Source organism: Heliconius melpomene, chromosome 20 (assembly GCF_056956725.1).
Source record: "Heliconius melpomene rosina isolate 202511_hmr_F chromosome 20, ASM5695672v1, whole genome shotgun sequence".
Classification (NCBI taxonomy): domain Eukaryota; kingdom Metazoa; phylum Arthropoda; class Insecta; order Lepidoptera; family Nymphalidae; genus Heliconius; species Heliconius melpomene.
The window spans coordinates 12,408,159-12,429,807 of record NC_140408.1 but is presented as its reverse complement, the minus strand read 5'-3'; the positions used below and the strand labels follow the sequence as shown (position 1 = coordinate 12,429,807).

The window sequence follows — 21,649 nt, the reverse complement described above, 5'->3', positions numbered from 1 at the left end:
AAAGTGCGAGAAAGGAGTATCCGAACACTGAATTCCATCTGTCCACCCCGCTTCGTAGGAAAAAGCGTGAAAGCTACATATGAAGTTTTCCTATAAGAGCTTAGACTAAAAAGAACATTACTCCCTTAGCAATCGGAAAAGAGAGATGAGAGATGAGAGAATTTCTATTCTCATGTCCAGGTTCTTTCATGCCATTACATTGTAGTCTATAGTACTAAACAGTAATCTTATACCATCACTCAATAAAGTAGTATAAAAATTAATTTAATTTCATCTTACTTCTATACAATATAAAAGACCGATAGTTACGCAACAATGCCGCAGATTACCGCAGTAAGAACAAGGTCGCGACTTTGGTTCCCGCTTAGTGTATATTACGCAACTACGTACACCTACTCTATTTTTATTAGAATATTATAAAAGAAGAGATAGAGAATAAGATTTTGAAGAATTTGTTTGGTTGAATGCGCTGATCTCAAGAAATACTGGTTTCAATTGAAAAAATCTTTTTTTTGTTTAAGATAGTCTCTTATCGAGGACGTTATAATCGTGGCACAGGGGCCAAAACGGTGACTGTTAACTCGACTGGTTGTGGGTTCGATTCCCAGTTGAGGAAATGGAATATTTTATATTTCCAGTTTCAGTCGAGGTAAAGCACGGAATTAAGTTCCGTCACTCCACGCGCAATGCCTCCAGAACCTTTTTTTTTCACTTGACGCACATTCACAACACCTATAGCAGGATATAGACAGTGTTAAGACACTCTACTTTCCACTACTTACGCTTACGTTCATTTACAAATGTTGTACATAGAATGGCGTAACCTAACACCGCGTTTCAGGTTCCCAGCACAATATAGCATTCCACATTAAATTAATCATTCTATTCTAACTATAATACTGTTAGAATCAAAATCCATATATAACCGTTTATTACTTGAAGTTGAACCGTCTCCTCTGGGGACCGTTTAACAGTGATATATGGAACGAATGTCTAACAAGAGACGGCTGAATTTAGTATCCCTTAGGAGTTTTAGTTTTTTTTTTAGTAAAAATACTATTTTTTTACAATTTTAATATTTTTAGATTTATAAATTAATACTTGAGATGCGACAACACTAGGTGGAGTGACTTATCACTATGTTCTCCCCCGAGAAACAATTAGCAATTTAAAAAATATATTAAAAACAACCTAATATTTCCAATAAAAAAACTAGTCATTTTTTACTTCCGTTATAATATAGTGACCAAATATTTAAAAAAATGTATATTATGTGATTTGAGGTCATCGTGTGATCGTAAAAGCGACGGTTGCTGATTTGATCTAGGCACTCGAAGAAATGATTATATTCTATTCTTTCAATTATTTTCATTTTCACACTCTGGTAAGTAGGTCGAGGTGCTGAGTTCCGCCACTCAAAATGCAAAGCCTCAAAAATTAGGCACCAAATAGGGAACGTAGTGTATTACCAATTACCAAGATATGCGCAAAATAAAAAAAATAAAAGATTACATATACCAATTCCAACAATAACAAACATTTCACAAAACCATCCGTCCATCTCGCAGAATTCATTTGAAACGGATCAATAACAAAAAAAATCGACGCAGACTGATGGAGCCTAATAAACGCGGAAAGAAACAATAGGCTGGAATCCATACGTGGAGTTTAGTGAAGGGCTGGGAACTACTATCGACAATATAGAATATTCATGAAAAATACTATTTTTTCTATTTAGATTTTTTAATGAAATATTAATGAAAAAAGCTGAGCTTAGCTTCACTCTGTATCCCTCATATAAAAGGGAAGACGAAGAGATCTAGAGCCAAGAGACTGGGCTGTCCTCTTTCTAAATGAGCGCGAAGCTGCCGAATGAAATGAAAGTGTAATTGACTTTGAATAAATAAAATACGTTTCTTAAGTCCTACAAAGTGGTTTATCACTAACCTCTCCTCCGTAACATACGAATAATACTTGACATTTTTCTTTAGCTTCACAATGTAAGTGTTAAGACATTCCGTTGCCCGCTTTCCGCCCAATTTTCGTGGCATTGCATGTTGAATGGCGAAACCCCACGCTACGCTTTGTCTTGTCACTGCGCAAGCTGAGCAAGTAACAAACAAACTCACAACCATCGCGTTAACAGTGCCGCTGCGCCACTTGTCCTTGTGAAAAGCCATAGATTGACGTCCCAAAGTAAACAACATGACATTATTTAGATTTCAGATCAGCGGTCATAAAATGTACCGATATCATATTTTATCACCGGTAGCTGTATTAAAAATAGGATGTAAAGAATTATACTCATAGATTTGGTGGTACAACGCTGTTAAAGATAGTTACAGGACGTCGGTTCAAAATCGGATTATTCTAATAAATATTATGAGTAAATTTGAAAGAATGAATTTATTAATTACCTATATGGAAAAATAGGTAAAAAATAAAATATATACTATTAACTAATAAATCGATTAGCGACCATATGAAAAATGAGATCACAACTTTTTAACGGTCCAAATATATAATATTCCATTTAAATATATAATATATTTTATTCGTATTAAACTTATTATAATTGAACACACGAAAACAAATTTACATCGTAAAAGTGACTTCCCTAATCCGCCATGTTGAATTAATTCGAAATTTGAATGGGCTCTTCATTCTATTATGGCGGGGCACGAGCTCGTTTCCCGCGCTTTTTAAACACTCTTTTTTTTCCACGTATGCACACGCATAATTTAAGACCTGCAAATAAAAGTATCGCGGCACAACGAACCTGCATGGAGAGTAGTCCTTTTAGCAACATGTGTTACAACATACAGCCTAAAATACGTGCAAAGAGTTTTTATATTCTCTGCGGCCGTAAAATTTTTTATGTGTTTTATTATTAAAAAAAAACTAACATTTACATTATAAAGATGTTATGTCTGTATGCGCAGTGCGCATATTCTATTTTAGTTTTGTGAATGAAATATTAGGGAAGCTATAAAATGAATACGTCAAAATAAACAAAAGAGTTTCTTTTATTTATTTATTTTTTGTTTACTATGGATCTTTTTTATTGTACAGCACTTTTAATGACATTAATGGCAGGAATGATATCAGCCATTAAGGGATAAAAAATAAATGCATTGTTTGTACGGAAATCAACTAACGATATGCGGCTTACAAATTACAATCAAAAGATAGGTTTATAATTTACATTTCTCTTATCTTTGCGTTTCTTAGCTTCATGTTGTATCCCGCATTTGACAGGGTAGGCCGACAAAACTTAGTGTTAAGACACTCCGTTGCCTAGTTTTTGCGAAATTTTCAAGATATTACGTGTAGAGTGGCGGTAACGATGCTGCGCGTTGTCTTGTCCTTCGCTTGTTTTGTCTTTTAAGCAGAAAATACTTAATGTTTAGACACTATGTTCTCAATGATAAGTGTATTAAGTTTTAAATGAAAATGTACTCAATTACACTATATCGTAGTTGTGTGTTTATAAGTAAATATCTACACTCTGAAACGATTATGGATATTCATAATCATATACAAGCTTGAGGGAACGTATATTTATAAAATATATTTTAGAAATACAAAGCGCAATCAAAAAGTAATATCTTTAAATTAAGGGGAAGATAAGGAACCTAGGACCTCTGTCTTACTAGTAAGATTCATTAACCACTGAACTAACAAGTTAATCTCATATATAATACAATTTAAACCTATATAATTTAATATGTAGACTAACCAAAATGACGAAATCACTTGAGACGTACAAGTGTAACCGACTGACACACATTGAATGCAAAACATTATTTATATTTAAACCAACTGTTAAACTCTTGAAAGTTCAAAGGAAAATCGTTATTTAGAATTTAATGTAGGACACCGTCTTGGCGCAGTTGTACTTGACTACATACGTCAGTTTCGGATTCTTTATTATTTATTTTATCATTTCATTCAGTTTTTATCCATGTTGGATAAAAAAAGAAGAAAACCATAAAAAGGCAATTAGGATTGGACGAGCTGACCGTCAGTTTGTCTGTCCTGTCTCCTGCGTTTATGTCACACACGTTTTCTTATGGAAGTATTAGGATTTAGGACTCTTCAATTGAAAATTGATAAATATATTCTGTTAACTGCTTTATGTTAGTGATATGCATAACTAGAGTTGCATTTTCCGCTCTACTTGACTGTATAATTTTTTTTCTTCTTCGCGCTGTATCCCGCACATAGCACGAAAAGTAGACGGAACCCGAGAACTTAGTGATAAGACACTCCGTTCCATTAACACACTTGAATTTCACAATAGTGAAAATTATTTGAACCTACGACTTTACACAATGCTATTCAAATTATCCTCCATTTAACATTCATACATACATACATATGTATATATAAGAAGTCCTTGTTTCCATAACAATCATTTAAATCCAAACATGGGTTGAGTAGGTCTCGACCGTGACATAACATTGTTTTTTTTTTATTTAATCGACTTCGCCGTGACTAATGAGTAATTAATTAGTAATTATAATGCTATGTTAATCGATTATTGTAATTTGTATCCGACTCGATTAGACATAGGTTTAGTGGTGGAATAGTACGGTGAAAGTCGTGGGTTCGATCTGTTTAAAGTGATTATTTATGTAATGTTTATTCTGTATGTGCTCATCCATTTTTTGAGAAGATACAATTTTACCGACACGATTCTCTTGTGCATGAGATATCGGAGACATAGCGTGTAAAATGACGGAACTCAACGCAGCGACACAACAGCGAAGAAATGAAAACTCAAATATTTCATTTCCTCAAGTGGGAATCGAACCCACACACACCCAGTCACCCCAAACCACAAAATAATTTAATAAAGCTACTTATTATATACAAATACATACAAACATACAAAGGCACCCTACTAGCATTTCAACGTCATCTTAATCAGTATGCGCGCATGCAACCGACGACGTAAATCACTCGAGCGATAACTATTGAACTTGAGTCGAGATTGACAGTTAGTTGTTGTCACGTAGAATACCTACTACGTCTTAAGGGAATTGAACCTGCATACTTTTGGGACGTGATGAAATTAGTTATAAACATTAAGTTTTACTTAAAATGAAACATATATAAACGCATGGAATTAATAATAACGAAGGACTATTTACATCTACTTACACTCTCCGTCTCTCCTTAAACTCCTTAAAAATGCGAAAAGCCATCCCAAGCGAGTAAAACCGCGGCTCATCACTAGTCGCTATTAAGAACGGCATTTCACTATACATGTCCAAATGAACAATAGGAATGGATATGGAGCATTCCTTTTAGCTGATTGCGGACCGGACAGTCTCTTAGAATGTGATGAGACAAATCTTTGTATCTCATACAATATGCATAAATAAGTGAGAAATATGAATATATTTTTTTTTTCCGTTGTGGCGCAGTGAAACAACGTCTGATTGCAAACGTGATGGTCGTAGGTTCCATCCCCAGTCGGAAGAATGATTGTATTTTTTTTTTATTTTACCGGTGTGGTAGACAAAGAGCGGCATTAAGTTCCACCACTTAACAACAATGTTTAGAAAATTCCAGGGAAAGTAGCTAAGTGTGAGGAGGAGAAAATAGAGTGTCTTAGCACTAGGTACTCTCTAACGCTGCACCGACGAATATTTCACTTTTGGAAGACGTTCTACAAACAAATGAAGTATATTTTTTCTAAATTATCATACCACTTTATTGTTGATCGTATCCAACTTGGAATCTTTGGGTCGACTCTCTACACCACTAAAGCGACGATATTAATAAATACCTCACCAAGATGTCCCATTTCAGACTTAGCTAACTGAACGGTGCGGTTGCAGGTGTAAATTACAATGCGGCGTTTATTTCCGCAATGAAAACCAATATCTAAACGGGTGGAAATTGAGGTGACTTACGCAATGCTAGTTCTGTTTCACTGTCCTGCTAAATACTTAAAACGAATTCTGCTTAAAATACCGTGATAATACTTTATTTCACGCTGTATCCCGTAGGTAGGTGGAGGAAACCGAGTGTTAAGACACTCCGTTCCCCGTACATTACCGAACCTTCGGTGGCGAAACTCAATGCCGCATTTTATCTTGTTTCGAGTGAATATATAATAAATTGCCCAAAAAAAATAGGAATCGAACCCATAACCGTCATATCTTATTATTAGACGTTGTCATAAATAAATGTTTATTTTTAGCACAGAGTGTCTTAACACAACATTCTCTCTTACTCTAATAATATAGAGACAATATTTCAACTTGCCGAAATATACCACTAAGACGGGTCTAGGAAATTATTTGACAGTCTTGTCTTGAAATGTGTTAGGATTGTCTGGTATTCTAGCTGTAGAGTGAAATCACGAAATTGTTAGTACGATATTGGAAAATCGATTGATTTCAGATTTAATTCATTACATGAAATTAAAAATATCAATTAGCGTTTAACTGACATTAAGTCGGTAATTAAGTCTCGGCGGCGGAAAATGTATTTGGCCAAAAATGGAGAACGAAGTGTCTTAACTAGGTCCTGTCGGCGTACCATTCTAAAAGCGGCTGGTAAGTTTTGTGTCGATTTAACGTTAATTAAGTCTTAATTAATATCTCTGAGTGTGGTAACAAGAATATCTAAATAGAATAAGCGCAGGCAAAAGCATTGATAAGTCTTATCTCACCGATTAGATACTAAAATGAAACAATAGAATAAGTTTCTATGATTATCTATGACTAGCGGACGCGCGCAGCTTCGCTTGCGTATTTAGGGGTGACTTCTAATAAACCATGAAACATGTGTTCAATGAAATATTTTTAAGAGTCTAAATTTCAAATTTTATAAAAATCGGTGGTGTTTTAAAGATTTTTCCAATAAACTTTTAACCCCTTATTTGCATCCTTAGGGGGTGAATTCTATAAAACCATGAAACACGTGTTCAATTAAATACTTTCAAGAGTCTGAATTTAAAAATTTATAAGAATCGGTGCCGATTTAAACTTTTTTCCATACAAACATTCAACCCCTATTTCACCCCTTTAGGGTTAAAATTTTTCAAAATCCCTTCTTAGTGGATGTCCAGATTATGAAAGTAAACATCTGTCCAAACTTCACGTTTCTACCATGAGCGGTTACGGCTGTGTGTGCGTCTTACCTCAGTCAGTGAGGACAAGTCCTTTTATATATATAGATTACCATATCTAAGAGCCCGTTGCAGCTCAGAGTCACAGCGTTTGAGTCTGTTAAAGCTACGCTTGTGTTCGATTCCTATTCGGGGGTATGAGTAATTATAATTTATTCGAAAACTTGGGGCGGGGGACTATATGCGGGAAAGAGCGTGCAGCTGTGGAGTGTATCTTAGCATTCACGCAATTTTTACAAAGAACTGACTATTGACTTTTATTATTACTGATTTTCTAAATTTATATAATAATCAATAATTTGAGGCTAGTCGTGGTCGCAGGGGCACAAGTGTGTAATTATAAACGCGACTATTTGTGGGTTCAATCCCCACTCGAGGAAATGAAATATTTATTCAAATTAATATTTCAATTTCTTCGCTCTGGTATCTAGGGAAAGCGTTGTGTTCCACCAACCGGCCATAACTCTAGAATTCGGCGGAAAATGAGGAACGGAGAATCTTAACACTAGGTTCCCTTTGCCTTCCCTACTGTGGGCAGTATACAGTGTGAAGCTGATTTAATTTTAATAATCAGTATTATCAATCAGTATCCGAAAATTCCTTAATTCTTTCATTGCAACTATATAACAGTATGAACGATATACAAACACATATAGCTTACAAATTACTAACAAAAGTTACGAACAGGATGCGCCGGACGCCCACCATAGTATGAAAACTAAAGCTCCAACTTCTACATGAACCCTGTACCATCGCAATAGAGACGAACTAAAAGGTATGAATAGAAGTAACACAATTGCGTATGGAATGAGAATAGTTGCAAAATTAATTTATCAGTTTGTTTGTTAGTTCGCATAACTCCTGAACAAGGAAATGGAAATGTGTAGCGATGTTTGAAAGCTTTTATATACACGTGTAGAGGTATTCAGTATAGAGCCTATTCAGTAACAGAACTGATGCACTTCTTTGAACTCTGGTTTCGACTTATTTTAGAGATGTTCATATCATTTCAAAATACAAAAAAAAATTAACAAATACTAAAAAAACTCTGTCTGTGAAGACACTCTGTTCTCCACTTTAAGAACGAATTCGAGACATTGGATGTCGAGTGGAGTAACTCAACGCCACGCTACATCTTAACTAGAGAGGAGAAATAAAAAAATATAAAAAATAATTTCAGCTAGCGTACATCAGAATGGAACCCACAACCATCACAATCACACACCCATTAAGCCATGACACGTCTAAAAATTAAAAATAATAATACTAATAAAATATGACGCACGCTATATATGGGGTGCAAACCACCCCTATGGGTTATATCCATCGATTGAATGTCGACGACCTCTCAATCAAGCGAAGCCCTAAACTAAATACTCGTCTAGACCTCTTCAGTTCGCTGATATAAAGTTTACACTATTGTATTTTATATTCAAGACTTCTACTTTGACTTTACGTTGAGGGTCGATCACTGTCTGACAAGTGCTTGTTATTTTAGTACATATATAGATATAATTATATTTTTTGTATTAGAAGAACTACATGTCTTGTTTTTAGGGTTCTATGCAAGACGGAATCCCTTATAATCCTATACTATATTATCCGTTTATGTCTGTCTGTTTCTTTGCTGTTCTAGTCTTTTTATTATGGCGTTCCGAGAGTGACAGTTGAGCACAAAATCACTTCGCCAGTGTCACGTTGAATGGAGAACTCAAGGTCTCTTTGCTATGTCCATTTTTCTCAAGATGACGTGGGGGTGTCATTGTACAGAAAAAAATATATATATGAAATTCGTCACATAATCAAAGCCTACAGGGTACTTTCCCGTCGAATTTAAATAATTATGAAAAATGCCAAGAAGTGCAAACTCACAGTACTAAATAAAGAAAAAAAATCATAAAATTGAAAATTCCTTGGTCTGTGATATCGGAAAAACACCACTACACACTTATTATTATGTTAATTCATACCCTAAAAAATCTAAGAAAAAAACCGCGCGCCAAAGCTATGTTTTCATAATTTGGTTATTTACCCAACGAGACTACCCTCCCTAGTACACTTAGCAAAATTAAATTATATGTAGGTATTATACAACGCTACGCAACGCTTGGAAAAAAAACTAGAAAATGCTAAAACATTATTTTATTTTATATTTTCTAAAGCTGACGACTTTCATTGTGTGCCAGTGTAATGTTTACACGTTAATGGTAGTGAGTTCAAGTGCTGCTTGGAACACAGTTTTGTAATGTCTATTTTGGATGTACGTACTGAGGTAAGCAAGGGGAACCAGGTGTTAAGACATTCAGTTCACCAAGCACCGCTCAATTTACTAAGGCAGTTTTGAGTAACGGAACCCAACGCCGCGGTTTGTCGATAAAAGAGTGAGTCCACAATTATCTAGTGTCACTATCCCACTGCACCACAATGGGTTCAAAGTCGCTTCTACATATAAAATATAGCTATTTTTCTTTAACATTTATATATTATATTAAAAAAAAGCTGTTTAAGAAAATACATCTCTACAAAAGATAAAGAATAAATTTAATACATTCTAATAACTCGATACTGTATGGTAATTTCGTCGTATAATGTATAAGGCAGCGTGGCCGAGCGGTCTAAGGCGCTGGTTTTAGGCACCAGTCCGAAAGGGCGTGGGTTCGAATCCCACCGCTGTCAAATCTTTTTTTATATTGTTCTTTTAATTTTTATTTTTAATTTATATTTATTTAAACTTTTATTTTTCATTTTCCTAATTTATTTTGGTATATTATTGTTAAAATTATGATAGAGATCCATAGAGAGTTTTAAATGTTTTTTTTTTTATAATATTTAACTTTTAACAAAATTGGATGTCCATCTTTGTGCTTTATCACATAATAATAAATACATAAGAATAAAAAAGTTCTCATATGATTTTTACGTTTAAATTATGTATTTTTACTTTACTTCTTACTATATTTAAAAACAATGCAGTAACATCAACTACTAATACAAAATCCAAGACATTGGTCCAACGATCACTTATCCAGTTTAATGATTAAAAAAATTACACATTTTTCTCACAACATATACATAGATAAGATATAAAAAGATATTCATCTGGTTTATTTAACAGAAACTTATCTAAAACAGATAAAACAAAGATATGACAATGATGACAGTTGCGATTAGGCAGAATACGTAATGAATCACAGCCACGATCTCTTATAACGGAAGTTTTCACTTTCATACATACATACAATTCAGTCGTAATGTTTTTAATAAAATGTTGATCTTTCGCATACTTTCTCATTTTTTTATTGTTATGACGAATGTAATATCGTCTGACCAAGATAAGTAACTGTTGAGTTACCCAACTATTAGTTACTAAACTATTTATAGATTAGGTCTATGAATATTCCCCCGAGTGGGAATAGAATCCATAACTATCGCGCTTACAATGTGATTGACACCTTTCTTCTGCGTAATTATGTTCTTTAACATTGACAAATTCCCAAAAAAAGTTGAGACAAAAGATAGACTATCACATAAGCTCACATATAAATTAAGCTTTTCACACCTCACTTCGAATTCGAACTCACAACTGCCTCGTGCAATACCTACGTACAATGAAAGTGGAAGCGAAATTCCAAACATTTTGATATCTCGATGTTATCCTAACTGTATTTAACTCGCACCGCCATGTGCTAAATATTTTATACATTTCGCGGAAGCTCAGGCTCAAACGTTATATAAATTCATTCTCGTTAGAAACGTCCATTGGATGTAGCGCGCTATATTCAGCGATAAATATTTTTTTAAAGGATTTTTTATGCAATAAGACTCGCAACATCGCCTAAAAACAATGATTGAAAAAAAATTAGTAATACAGGGAATTGAAATAGTTTTCGAAGATATTATAATGAATCGTATTATTACAGTAGTTTCAGAATACGGTAGAATATTTTTTTAGGATCTCTTCATGTTATTAAAACTAATTGTAAAAAAAATATAATTTAAAATAATAAAATTTAAATAGACGTTTAAATAGACGAATATTTTTCATTCCGAAAACAGAAAGCACGATAATAGAGAGGCAATTTTTTTATGAAATGTAGGTATATCAGCGGATAATAAATGTTTTCATATAATATAAAAGAACACGAAAACGTTACAAAAATAACTAACTGACTACAACAGGCTCAACGCGACTAAAAATAATAAATTAAAAAAAAAACATTTCATAGCTTCACACGTCGTTATAAATCATTGAAGGTAGTACAACACAAACTTTACACACTTGCAATTATTATGACGAATGGTTTCCTCATCAGGACCTTTGACGCGAGATAAGCGTGCGTTGACGCTTCAAGGGTAATACTATATTTACGTTATATACGTATGTTGTATGAAGGTGGGTGGAGGTTCAATTTAATTTTAAATCGAAATTTGTATATTTCATTGTGTATAGATCAAATTTCCATAAAAAAACTTAGTAGTGGTGTGGTTAGGTAGGTGGACTGTAGGTGATTACTTATTGTATATTAGTTATTTTAATTTTCTAAAATATATAGCACATTATAAAAATCACATAAAAAATAAATAATGTGATTTTTTTTATTTATTATTTGCAAAAATACATCTGCTATTTTTTTATTTTGTTAAAATAAAGGATAACGTTGATATCCTTTTAAAAATCACATCGAAGTACGAAGAAAACAATGAAGAAATTAGTACAATCGCGACGTAATTTAAAGTTTTTTTTTTCTCTATCTGATTAGATAACAATTTCCAGCATAGGATTCCACGACTAATTATCAAAACTACTACTTATAAAGAGCCCTTCAGCTTTGCTTGTTTGGTTGAGGGCGCTTAGACCACGGACTACTGGCTCAAATTGAAATTATGTTTTTGTTGGATAAATCCTTTATCGACAAGGGCTATGTCATTACGTCCGTCGTTTCGTTGCAACCCTTTGTACATGCAGTTACCTCCCGCACTTAGAACGTCCCATGTGTCTGTTTTCATTTCCTCTCGCTGGTACACAAAACAAAGTGCGGCGTTGAGTTCTGCTACTCAACACGTAATGTCTCAAAAAGTTGTCAGTGGTTACGGAATTAAGTGTCTGAACAGTACGTTCCCTCTGCCTAACCTGCTAACTATACGCGGGATACAGCGTAAAGCAATTTAACTATCAGATCAAAATTCTTAGCAAACTTACAGCAGACAACAGATTTTACAACCATATGATGAAACTTAACTCCACTCAAAGGGAACTCTTAAATGACTTCATAATAATATAATATTATACTTAATATTCCATCCATCCATCCATCACTCTTTCAACGTCCACTACTGGACATAGGCCTAATAACTAAATAGAATAACTTAATTACTTAATATTACTTTCATATAATGAAAGACAACATCATATACCTATCCATACAAATAACTTAAACAATCTTCCACTTAAATCATAATAATTTGACGTAATGTATTAGAAAACATGTTTATTATCAATCTATTCCGAGCATAATGTTGTCTGATAGCGTTTTGCTGACACAAATTATCGATCATTACTAGAATAAGTGTCTATTGTACACTATGTACATAAATATGTATTTCGGGATATCTTCCGCATATAGCAGGATAGGAAAAGAGAACCTAGTGTTAATAGACTTCAATTCTCGAATTATTCCCCAAAATCGTTTAAAGTAACTTTTTGAGGCAGGTCGCGGCGCACGGACACCAGCGTGCCGGTGTAAACGTGACAGGTTGTGAATTCGATTCCCACTCGAGGAAAGGAAATACTTAATAGTGTCATTTGCTCGCTCTGGTCACTCAACGACGCACAGCGCGGCGTTAAGTTTCGGTACTCAATGCGAAATATCTCCAGAATCCAGCAGAAGGTGGAGAACGGAAGTGTTTTAACACTAGCTTCTCATGTTCTCTTTGGGGGAGCCCCCTGCGATGTGCGGACCACAATGTGAAGCTTAAAAAAAAGTAGCAGTACCCCAACAAGACATTGTCTACCAAATGGAATAATCCCCGAGTTGAAATTCAATCTACAACTGCTGTGCTTACATTGAAATGCTGTTCCATTACACCACATTAGCCTCAACTACTTACACAAGAACAAAAAGACCATAATAAACGTAAACTGCAACGTTCCTTGCAAATTTGCAGCACAACTAAAGTGTTGACAGATAGGTGGAGTGTTTAAATAGTCCTTGCCGCTTAAAGACTGCACTTAGGAAGCTCCCCGCTAAACTGTTTGCTTTAAGATAACTACTCTTTCTTTGTAGAATTTTGAATTTTGTGTTATTTTTCTAGTCAACATTTATTCAATATAATATTTGTATGATAAAAAAAATACTGCAATCTTTTAATCATAAAATTGTTAACATCTTGGAAGATAATATATAGTTACATACTTATTAACTTGTAACAATATTCTTATTATGATAGAATAACAAAAGCATAAATATATATATATATATATATTTGTGATATATATATATATATATATTTAATTATTACACATGTTTTTTTTCCTATACATTTTTCACAAAAAAAACAGAAGGATAAAGTTACACTGTAAATGCAATAGTCATGGATTTTTGCTCATTGCCACAAGACAATTATTTTCATATCCCTTTCATTCAGACAAAGAGCGGCATTGAGTTCCGCACTCACCATACAATGTCTCGCACATTGGGCTATGTGGGGAAAGTGTCTTAACACAAGTTGGTTTGCTGTGCCTACCCAGCTATATGTTGCATACAGTGTGAAGCATACAAAAATACATATGTCCAAATTCTTTTATAAATTTGCACAAAATATTATCATACTTAAATTGCATTTTTTTTCTACTTTTATATATTTTATTTTAAAGGATTTTTTATTATATGACATAAATTACAAAAACATTACTTTCTCATTGTCAGAAAATTAAATAGACTTTCTATTATATTCTAGGTTTCATTTTTAAATAAACAATGATGTACTTAATTAAATGTAACATTTTTATGCATTATTTTAAAAAATATAATAAAAGAATCAGTCTCTATTGTTTTTTTTTTGCAACAATATACTAGGTATATAAAACCTGTATAAAATATGTTATTTACAGTTCAATTTTACAAAGATTATTATTAAAATCATTTGGGCAGAATGTATAAGACAGCTTTGCTTCCATGGTCAAATAGAAGTAAATGAGAGTTGTGTATGACACATGACATATTTTACATATATGTGGGAAGTAACTCTGATCGCAGGTGCCAGCATCTGGTGACCCACATTGACATGATTAAAGTGATGTAATATAGTCTATAGCATTTCTCAATAAATGGACTGTAGAGTCCAGACTTTAGAGACACAGAGTTTAGAGAAATGCTGTATGTCTATTTGTGTTGTATAATACAAAAATATTTTTTGAATTTGATCCACTGATTACCAAGATCAGCAAGCCCAATTAAAGAAAATCTTTAGCTTTATAATTTTAGTGTAGATTTAAAATAGGTGTATCAAAAATAAGTTTAACTTTTAATTTTTATTAGATTTACATTAAAATAAACAACAATGACGATATTCAAAAGTGTTTTTATAATGAGAATGTTCAGAGTAAATTCAGTTTTAATTAACTCAATTATACATTATTTAACCAAATTTAGTTTAACATTTAATATGAATAATAATGAATGCAAAACCATAATAAAAAAAATGTTTTATATTCATGTAGTCATATAAAAAATAGTTTATTAATAATTCATTAGGCTTATTGTGGATTCAATAATTAGCACAATTTGGTCTAAATATGGACTTAGTTATAAAGATCTTATGATGATAAACAATATATTCATGCTTAATCAATTATTTATACTGCATACGCTGACATTATTAAATTCTTCATGCCTTACTCATATTGCTTTTATAAAATATTTATTTACAAAACAGATTATATGCATGTTATTGTGCATATTGACACTAATTTAAAGTGAAACAGACGCGGTTAATTATCATTTGTATTTTGTTTTGTATCATAAACAAAAACAATAAAGTTAAAAATTTATTGTGATGACTCATACATACACTATGTACATGTTGGAAGCAGATGTGCGGTAGCCAGTAATTAAAAACGCCATAAATTTATATTGTAATTTATGTTACAAGAGTAAATTTCAATTATAATTAATAGAAAATAAAATAACACTTACTTTATGTTCTAGCCAGTGACCGATGCTTGGACGTCAACGATCAAATAAAAAAAAACATAGGAAAAAGAATCCCGTGGAGCACCAAATCACATCACATCACACCCACGATTAAATACTTTCACGTTCATATTGTGCGTTATTAATTAATTATTTACATTTATAATCACATGTTAAGAGTAAATAGTTTAGCTATTGAGTATTATACGTAAATCTGTATTACATGAAACATAAATAGGTTCATTATAAGTGTTTATGTAAGTGAAGCACCTAGGATCACTCGGGACGAGTTACTTTCTGTGACTGAAGGCGAAATTTTATCGAATTGAATTAAAACAGCTAGGTAGATATAAAATATACACTAACAACAGACGGCGACAGCAGAGGATGGAGATTGAAGAGAAGCTACTGGTGTTGCTACATGTTATTTGTAGTTGTAATACTTGCTGCAATATTGTTAATAAAATCAATATATCATTGTAAATTTTAAATTTTATTTGGCAACTCAGATCTATTATAAACGATGCTTTTAAATGATTTCTTATAGTATTATGTTATAAAAGTGTACTATAATATTTAAATTGTTTATTTTGTTAAAATTTTTATTTTAATATATATAAATAATACATTTAAATTATTGAATCATAAATTATTGGAAAATGTTTTATTATTGTAATGTTAGCGTATTGTAAATTTAATTTTTCCTTAATTAAATATATATGATAGAATTTTATTATTGAACGCAGCTAATTTGTCAAATTGACAGCTGTCGTTAGACAAAATCGCAATATTTGCCAGTTTGTCGTTTTACGGCAAATGACCTGAGAAAACAGTTTATTAATATATTCTTATTGACTTAAAAATATATATTATTCGCGTTTGAAATTATATTTTATTCATAATTGAAGAATTAACTATTAATGAAATTATACAAAAGCTGAATGTGAATATTGAACCATTTATTTCTTTTCGATAAAAATTTTACCTATCGTATTTTCTGAAACGGAACACAGTACCTTCGAAAATGGCTTCGTTGGTGAATGTTTTGCTGCGAAAAAGCCCAAATTTGGGTCAATCTAAGGCTTTATTATTAAATTTACCTGCCGTTTACAATGTGAAGTGAGTGCTGTTATTCATAAATATATATTTTTTCCCTTAAATCGTATATAAAATGAGTTTTAAAATTATGTAACATTTAAGGTTATTGTGCGCAATATTAGTCTTTAAAATTTTATTTATTCAGTCTTTTCTGTTTATTTTGTTGTAGCAAAAAAATCAAGACATTTAAAATTGCTTTACTTAAAAATTGCTGCTTATTTTCTCGAAACTGATTTTGAAGTGAACCAATTTCTTAAAAGTTATTATTTTTCCTAGCTCTCAACGTAAAGCTCATAGATGGATGCCCGATGAAACATTCGTGAAACAATTCGAAGGGGCTGTTATGTACCCTGAGGGTGTTACTGCCCTCATGAAGCACCCACCTTATAATAGTAAGATATTATTCTCAATTTTATTATCTTTATTCAAGATTTAATTAACTTAATTCAATTATTAATTGATTAGTAAGAGAAAAAAAAGAAGTGTTGCAATGGTATGGTTTCAGAAAGGTTTACTTGTAATAAATTCCCCTAAATTATTATATATTTTGTTTTTATTTTTTAGCTCTAGTATTGCATAGAAAAGAACATTCCTGCCTGTCCTACAGTACATTTAGGAGATATAAAAAGCTATTTCAAATTTGCTTAAACATAAAGGATGTTGGTTGCTAACACTTTATTGCACAAATGGGGACTAATTTTAATCTTGATCTTATTAAGTAAATAATAATCTTTAACCATTTTAATAGGCGAATAAAAAAATATATATGGTTCAATAAACTTTACAATATTTTAATTTCTTACAGGCATTGTAGCTCCAACTGAAAAGCAAGTTAAGAACATGATATTGAACTTTGGACCGCAGCATCCAGCTGCTCATGGGGTGTTGCGCTTAGTTCTTGAATTAGAGGGGGAGGTAAACATTAACAAATGATTTTAATCTTTAAATATACTGTGTAAACTCCACAACAACTTTGTTAAATGAATAGTATAAAAATCACCATTTTTGTATATTTTTAAATTGTAATAGTAATTAAATAATTTTTGGTTAGTCAGGTGATGGTATGTATGTAGAGTGTGTATTATATATCTACATATGGGAATTGAACCTACAACCAGTTGCGTTTATAAACACACTTGTGCCCCCGCAGAATGACTGGCCACATACACATTTTAATTAAGTCTTATTATTTTCTTTCAGATAGTCCGTGGGGCTGACCCCCACATTGGTCTCCTACACCGTGGCACGGAAAAGCTTATTGAATACAAGACATATACTCAAGCTTTACCATACTTTGACCGTCTTGATTATGTATCAATGATGTGCAATGAACAATGTTATAGTTTAGCTGTTGAGAAGTTGCTTAACATTGATATTCCTTTGCGTGCTAAGTATATTAGAAGTGAGTTGTTTTTATTTTTTTAATTTATTATTTGGAAAACAGAAAAAAATTTACCATAAATATTTAGCATGTATAAGCGTGAAACTGGCTCTTATATATATTCTCTTTTCAGCTCTCTTCGCGGAAATAACCCGTATATTAAACCATATAATGGCAGTCGGTACTCATGCCCTAGACGTAGGAGCCCTGACGCCGTTCTTCTGGCTGTTCGAGGAGAGGGAGAAGATGATGGAGTTCTACGAAAGAGTGAGTGGGGCGAGGATGCACGCAGCTTATATACGGCCGGGTGGTGTATCTTTGGTGAGATTCATTTTTTTTAAATTGCTCTATCCTATTAATATTGTAAATATAAAGTATTAATTTAAGTACTTTTATAAAAAACATAACAACAATATATTTGAAAACATGTCATTACTACTACCTAAATGTTCGAATTATATATTATTATAAAACATTTTTTTAAATTCCAGGATATGCCCCTGGGTCTAATGGACGATATATACGAATTCGCTAGTAAATTTAGCGAGAGACTCGACGAAGTTGAGGACGTACTAACAACTAACAGGATATGGGTGCAAAGAACTAAAGATGTGGGTGTGGTGACCGCTCAGGACTCATTGAATTATGGGTTTAGGTGAGAAATTAGTGAGTTTTAATCTTTTTTTAGGTGTTAAGGTCTTCTGAAGAAATTAATTTTGGAGAATCCCAAAGAATACTTGGATAGTATGAGAATGTCCTAAAATTTATGAATTAGACTACTACAAGTTCGGACTTCTTTAGACATTTAAAGAATGAATGAGTACGGATGGTGAGATGAGAGTTGCTACTTGCACGAATAGAATAGACTAAAATTGATTGAGTTGATAAAATTTTTGGTCGACAAAGCTAAGGCCGTCGTGGTGCAGTGGCTCAAGCGTGTGACTATAAATGCGACGATTGTGAGTTCAATTCCCACTTAGGGTAATAAATTATTATGATTATTTACAAATATTTAGATTTCTTAGCTCTGATAACGGGGCAAAGCGTGGCAATGAGGTTTGTTACTCAACACGTGATACCTCGAACATTCGACGGAAAGTGGGAAACGGAGTGTTTACACTACTCTCTGCTTACCCTGCTATATGCGGGACACATCGTGAAGTGAAAAAAACCAAAATATTTTATGTGTTCACTTACATTCAGTTTCTAATTTATTCACTGCTAAACTAAAATACTGGCGTAATGCGAACTAGGTTTTAGTACAGGTTCAGTAATATGTATTTATAAACTTAACACTTATTTTGCTTCACAGTGGCGTTATGCTCCGCGGTTCAGGCATTAAATGGGATCTCCGCAAGAGTCAACCATACGATGCATATCATTTGGTTGACTTCGATGTCCCCATAGGCACTAACGGTGATTGTTATGACAGGTTAGTGTTATATCTCTATTTTTCACGTGTTTGTTTGTTTATACAGTTAAGTTCCGCCTCTCGACACGCAAAGCGAGGAACTGTCTTAACACTAAATTTCTTCTGAACATCTTGCTAACCCTTGCCTCTTGGCATCTTAAAATAGAAGGCCCGGATCTAAATCCCGCCGCTTTGAAATGTTTTTCTATATTTTCTAGCTAATTATTGTAAAATTCAAAACCGGTACTTAAATTTATTCACGTCTTATATACTTTGTCTGTATGTTTTTTGTAGATATCTCATTCGCGTAGAGGAAATGCGTCAATCACTACGTATAATAGATCAGTGTTTGAACCAAATGCCTTCCGGAGAGATTAAAACTGATGATGCTAAGCTCACGCCACCTTCTAGAGAAGAGATGAAGGTAACTGGTTCAAGTTTGTTAGTAGCTGTTAAGAAAATTTTGTTTGTTTATTGAGACGCTTTGTTCTCCGCTTTCTGTCCGGATTGGAGACATTGCGGAAATGAAATATATTTTGATTACCTCTAGTGAAAATCGAACCTGTAACCGTCACTCTCTATACACGTGAATGTCCATCTCATTAAGCAGTAAATAATTAAAATAACTTAATATATTCTTTTTTTCTTCTATACTCTACAGACTTCAATGAAAGCCCTAATCATAAAATATAAAATTTAATATTAGATTTTATTTTTCTTTATTAAAAATTGTAAAATATAATATTAAATATGTTTATTCTCCATTCTGAAGTTATCAACAATATTTTTATGATTGGTTTTAATTTAATTTATATCTCATTAAAAAAAGTTATACAATTTAATGTATTTAACACAACAACCTAATTTGTTCACTATTGTACATTACTGTTTTCTTTAAATTAAATCAATAACCAATTTTATTTACTATTTCCTTCGCAGACATCAATGGAAGCCTTAATCCATCACTTCAAGCTGTTCACGCAAGGCTTTGCTGTCCCGCCCGGTACCACGTACACCGCAGTGGAGGCTCCCAAGGGAGAGTTTGGTGTTTATTTAGTGTCCGATGGTGGTTCAAAGCCTTATAGGTGTGTGGGTTTGAATTTATTTATGTATTGGAAAAAATCTGAAAAAAATATATGAAACAAAACGATGGCTTCATCGAATTTCTTTATAGTGAATTATAGAGTAATCATAGGCCAGTCAGTTGAGTACCGCCACTCAACACGCAATATCTCCATGATTCGATGGAAAATGGGGAATGGAGTGTCTTAACCGTGTTCTATGGTTCCCTCTGCCTACCGTGCTGTGTGCGGGATACAGCGTGAAGCTGATTTATTTTTATTTAGTAGTCATAAATATACTTACATAATAATTTGTATTTCAGATGCAAAATAAAGGCACCTGGTTTCGCCCATCTCGCGGCTTTAGAGAAAATAGGCAAGAACTCGATGTTAGCTGACATCGTCGCCATTATAGGTACCCTGGACGTTGTGTTCGGAGAAATCGATCGATAGACAAACACACATATAGTAGAATATATATTTAATAGTGTATTGGGGAGTATTGAAAACATAATTGTCATAAAAATCATTGTTATTATATAGAAAAATCAATGTTAATAAAATATCCGTTAAATCTTCAGATTTCAAATGTCGTATATGTAGTAATAATAGTATTTTTTATTGGTATATAAAGATATAAATAACACCCAAAGGAATAAACTTAAACTTCAACCTCTTCTAAGCTACTTTATTCCTTACAGTATACATTAAGGTATAGAAAGCATAAAAATATCTGTTAAATCCGTTTTTTGTCGTCTATTACTCATACATTTTTATACCATTTAAAAGTGTTAAAAAAAATACAATTTCGACCTGAATTTCATTTCATATAGTACAGAATACTAAATCAATATATGAAATTGTTTAAAACATCTGACAATATACAGAGTTTTGTTTTTTGTTATATTAAAAGAGATATTAATTAATTTTATCTTTTTATCGCATGAAACAACAACACATAAATAATAATAATATTGTAGAGATTTTGACAAAATAATAGTAATAGTAAATACAAGATGTATAAAAACACTCCGATTGTACACTTAGAATATTGTACATTTTAAGTTAAGCAAATAAATTATGTGAAATTGCAAAATGTTTTTTTATATAATTCCTATACAATTCTTTGATCTGAAAATTCTATTAAAATAATATTTATATGAAAGTCACTCTATGGTAATGTTTTAATTTCAGGAAACCTAAATAATGTATGTCCGGAAACCTAACTTTAGGGTGGCCACGACGCGCCGACCGTAGTGTAGTTGACACTTGAGATTTTTTTTGTAGAAATATTTTTGTTATCTCGCTCTGGTAACGAGGCAAAGCGCGGCGTTGAGTTTTGCCTCAACTCAACACGCA

The 21,649-nt window shown here is 32.7% G+C and overlaps 2 protein-coding genes and 1 non-coding gene across 4 annotated transcripts in view; 2 read left to right on the top strand and 1 right to left on the bottom strand.

Annotated features, from left to right (window-relative positions):
- LOC146528055 (uncharacterized) overlaps nt 1-15,478 on the bottom strand; it is a 50,614-nt gene extending 35,136 nt beyond the window's left edge. For both annotated transcript variants that reach the window (XM_085204981.1, XM_085204980.1), the window contains exon 1: nt 15,343-15,478. The gene's annotated coding sequence lies outside the window, so the exon portion shown is untranslated. The remainder of the gene's footprint in view (nt 1-15,342) is intronic.
- TRNAL-UAG (transfer RNA leucine (anticodon UAG)) lies at nt 9,744-9,823 on the top strand. Its single transcript has one exon. It is a non-coding gene; the product is annotated as a tRNA-Leu (tRNA).
- A 659-nt stretch (nt 15,479-16,137) lies between the features above and the next one.
- On the top strand, nt 16,138-21,386 carry ND-49 (NADH dehydrogenase (ubiquinone) 49 kDa subunit). The gene is made up of 10 exons (XM_085204983.1): nt 16,138-16,458; nt 16,714-16,829; nt 17,243-17,352; nt 17,638-17,839; nt 17,952-18,139; nt 18,310-18,473; nt 19,131-19,250; nt 19,524-19,653; nt 20,169-20,314; nt 20,614-21,386. Exons 1-10 carry the CDS (start codon nt 16,364-16,366, stop codon nt 20,741-20,743), a joined length of 1,401 nt encoding a protein of 466 aa, XP_085061109.1. The 5' UTR covers nt 16,138-16,363; the 3' UTR covers nt 20,744-21,386.
- Nucleotides 21,387-21,649: the final 263 nt, after the last annotated feature.

What these genes read in the sequence shown, in the direction of transcription:
- ND-49 (XM_085204983.1), top strand. Translation starts at nt 16,364, where the DNA reads ATGGCTTCGTTGGTGAATGTTTTGCTGCGAAAAAGCCCAAATTTGGGT. An exon ending in TTCTTGAATTAGAGGGGGAG is followed by an intron (nt 17,353 to 17,637) that starts GTAAACATTAAC and finishes ATTTTCTTTCAG; the next exon opens with ATAGTCCGTGGGGCTGACCC. An exon ending in GGCCGGGTGGTGTATCTTTG is followed by an intron (nt 18,140 to 18,309) that starts GTGAGATTCATT and finishes TTTAAATTCCAG; the next exon opens with GATATGCCCCTGGGTCTAAT.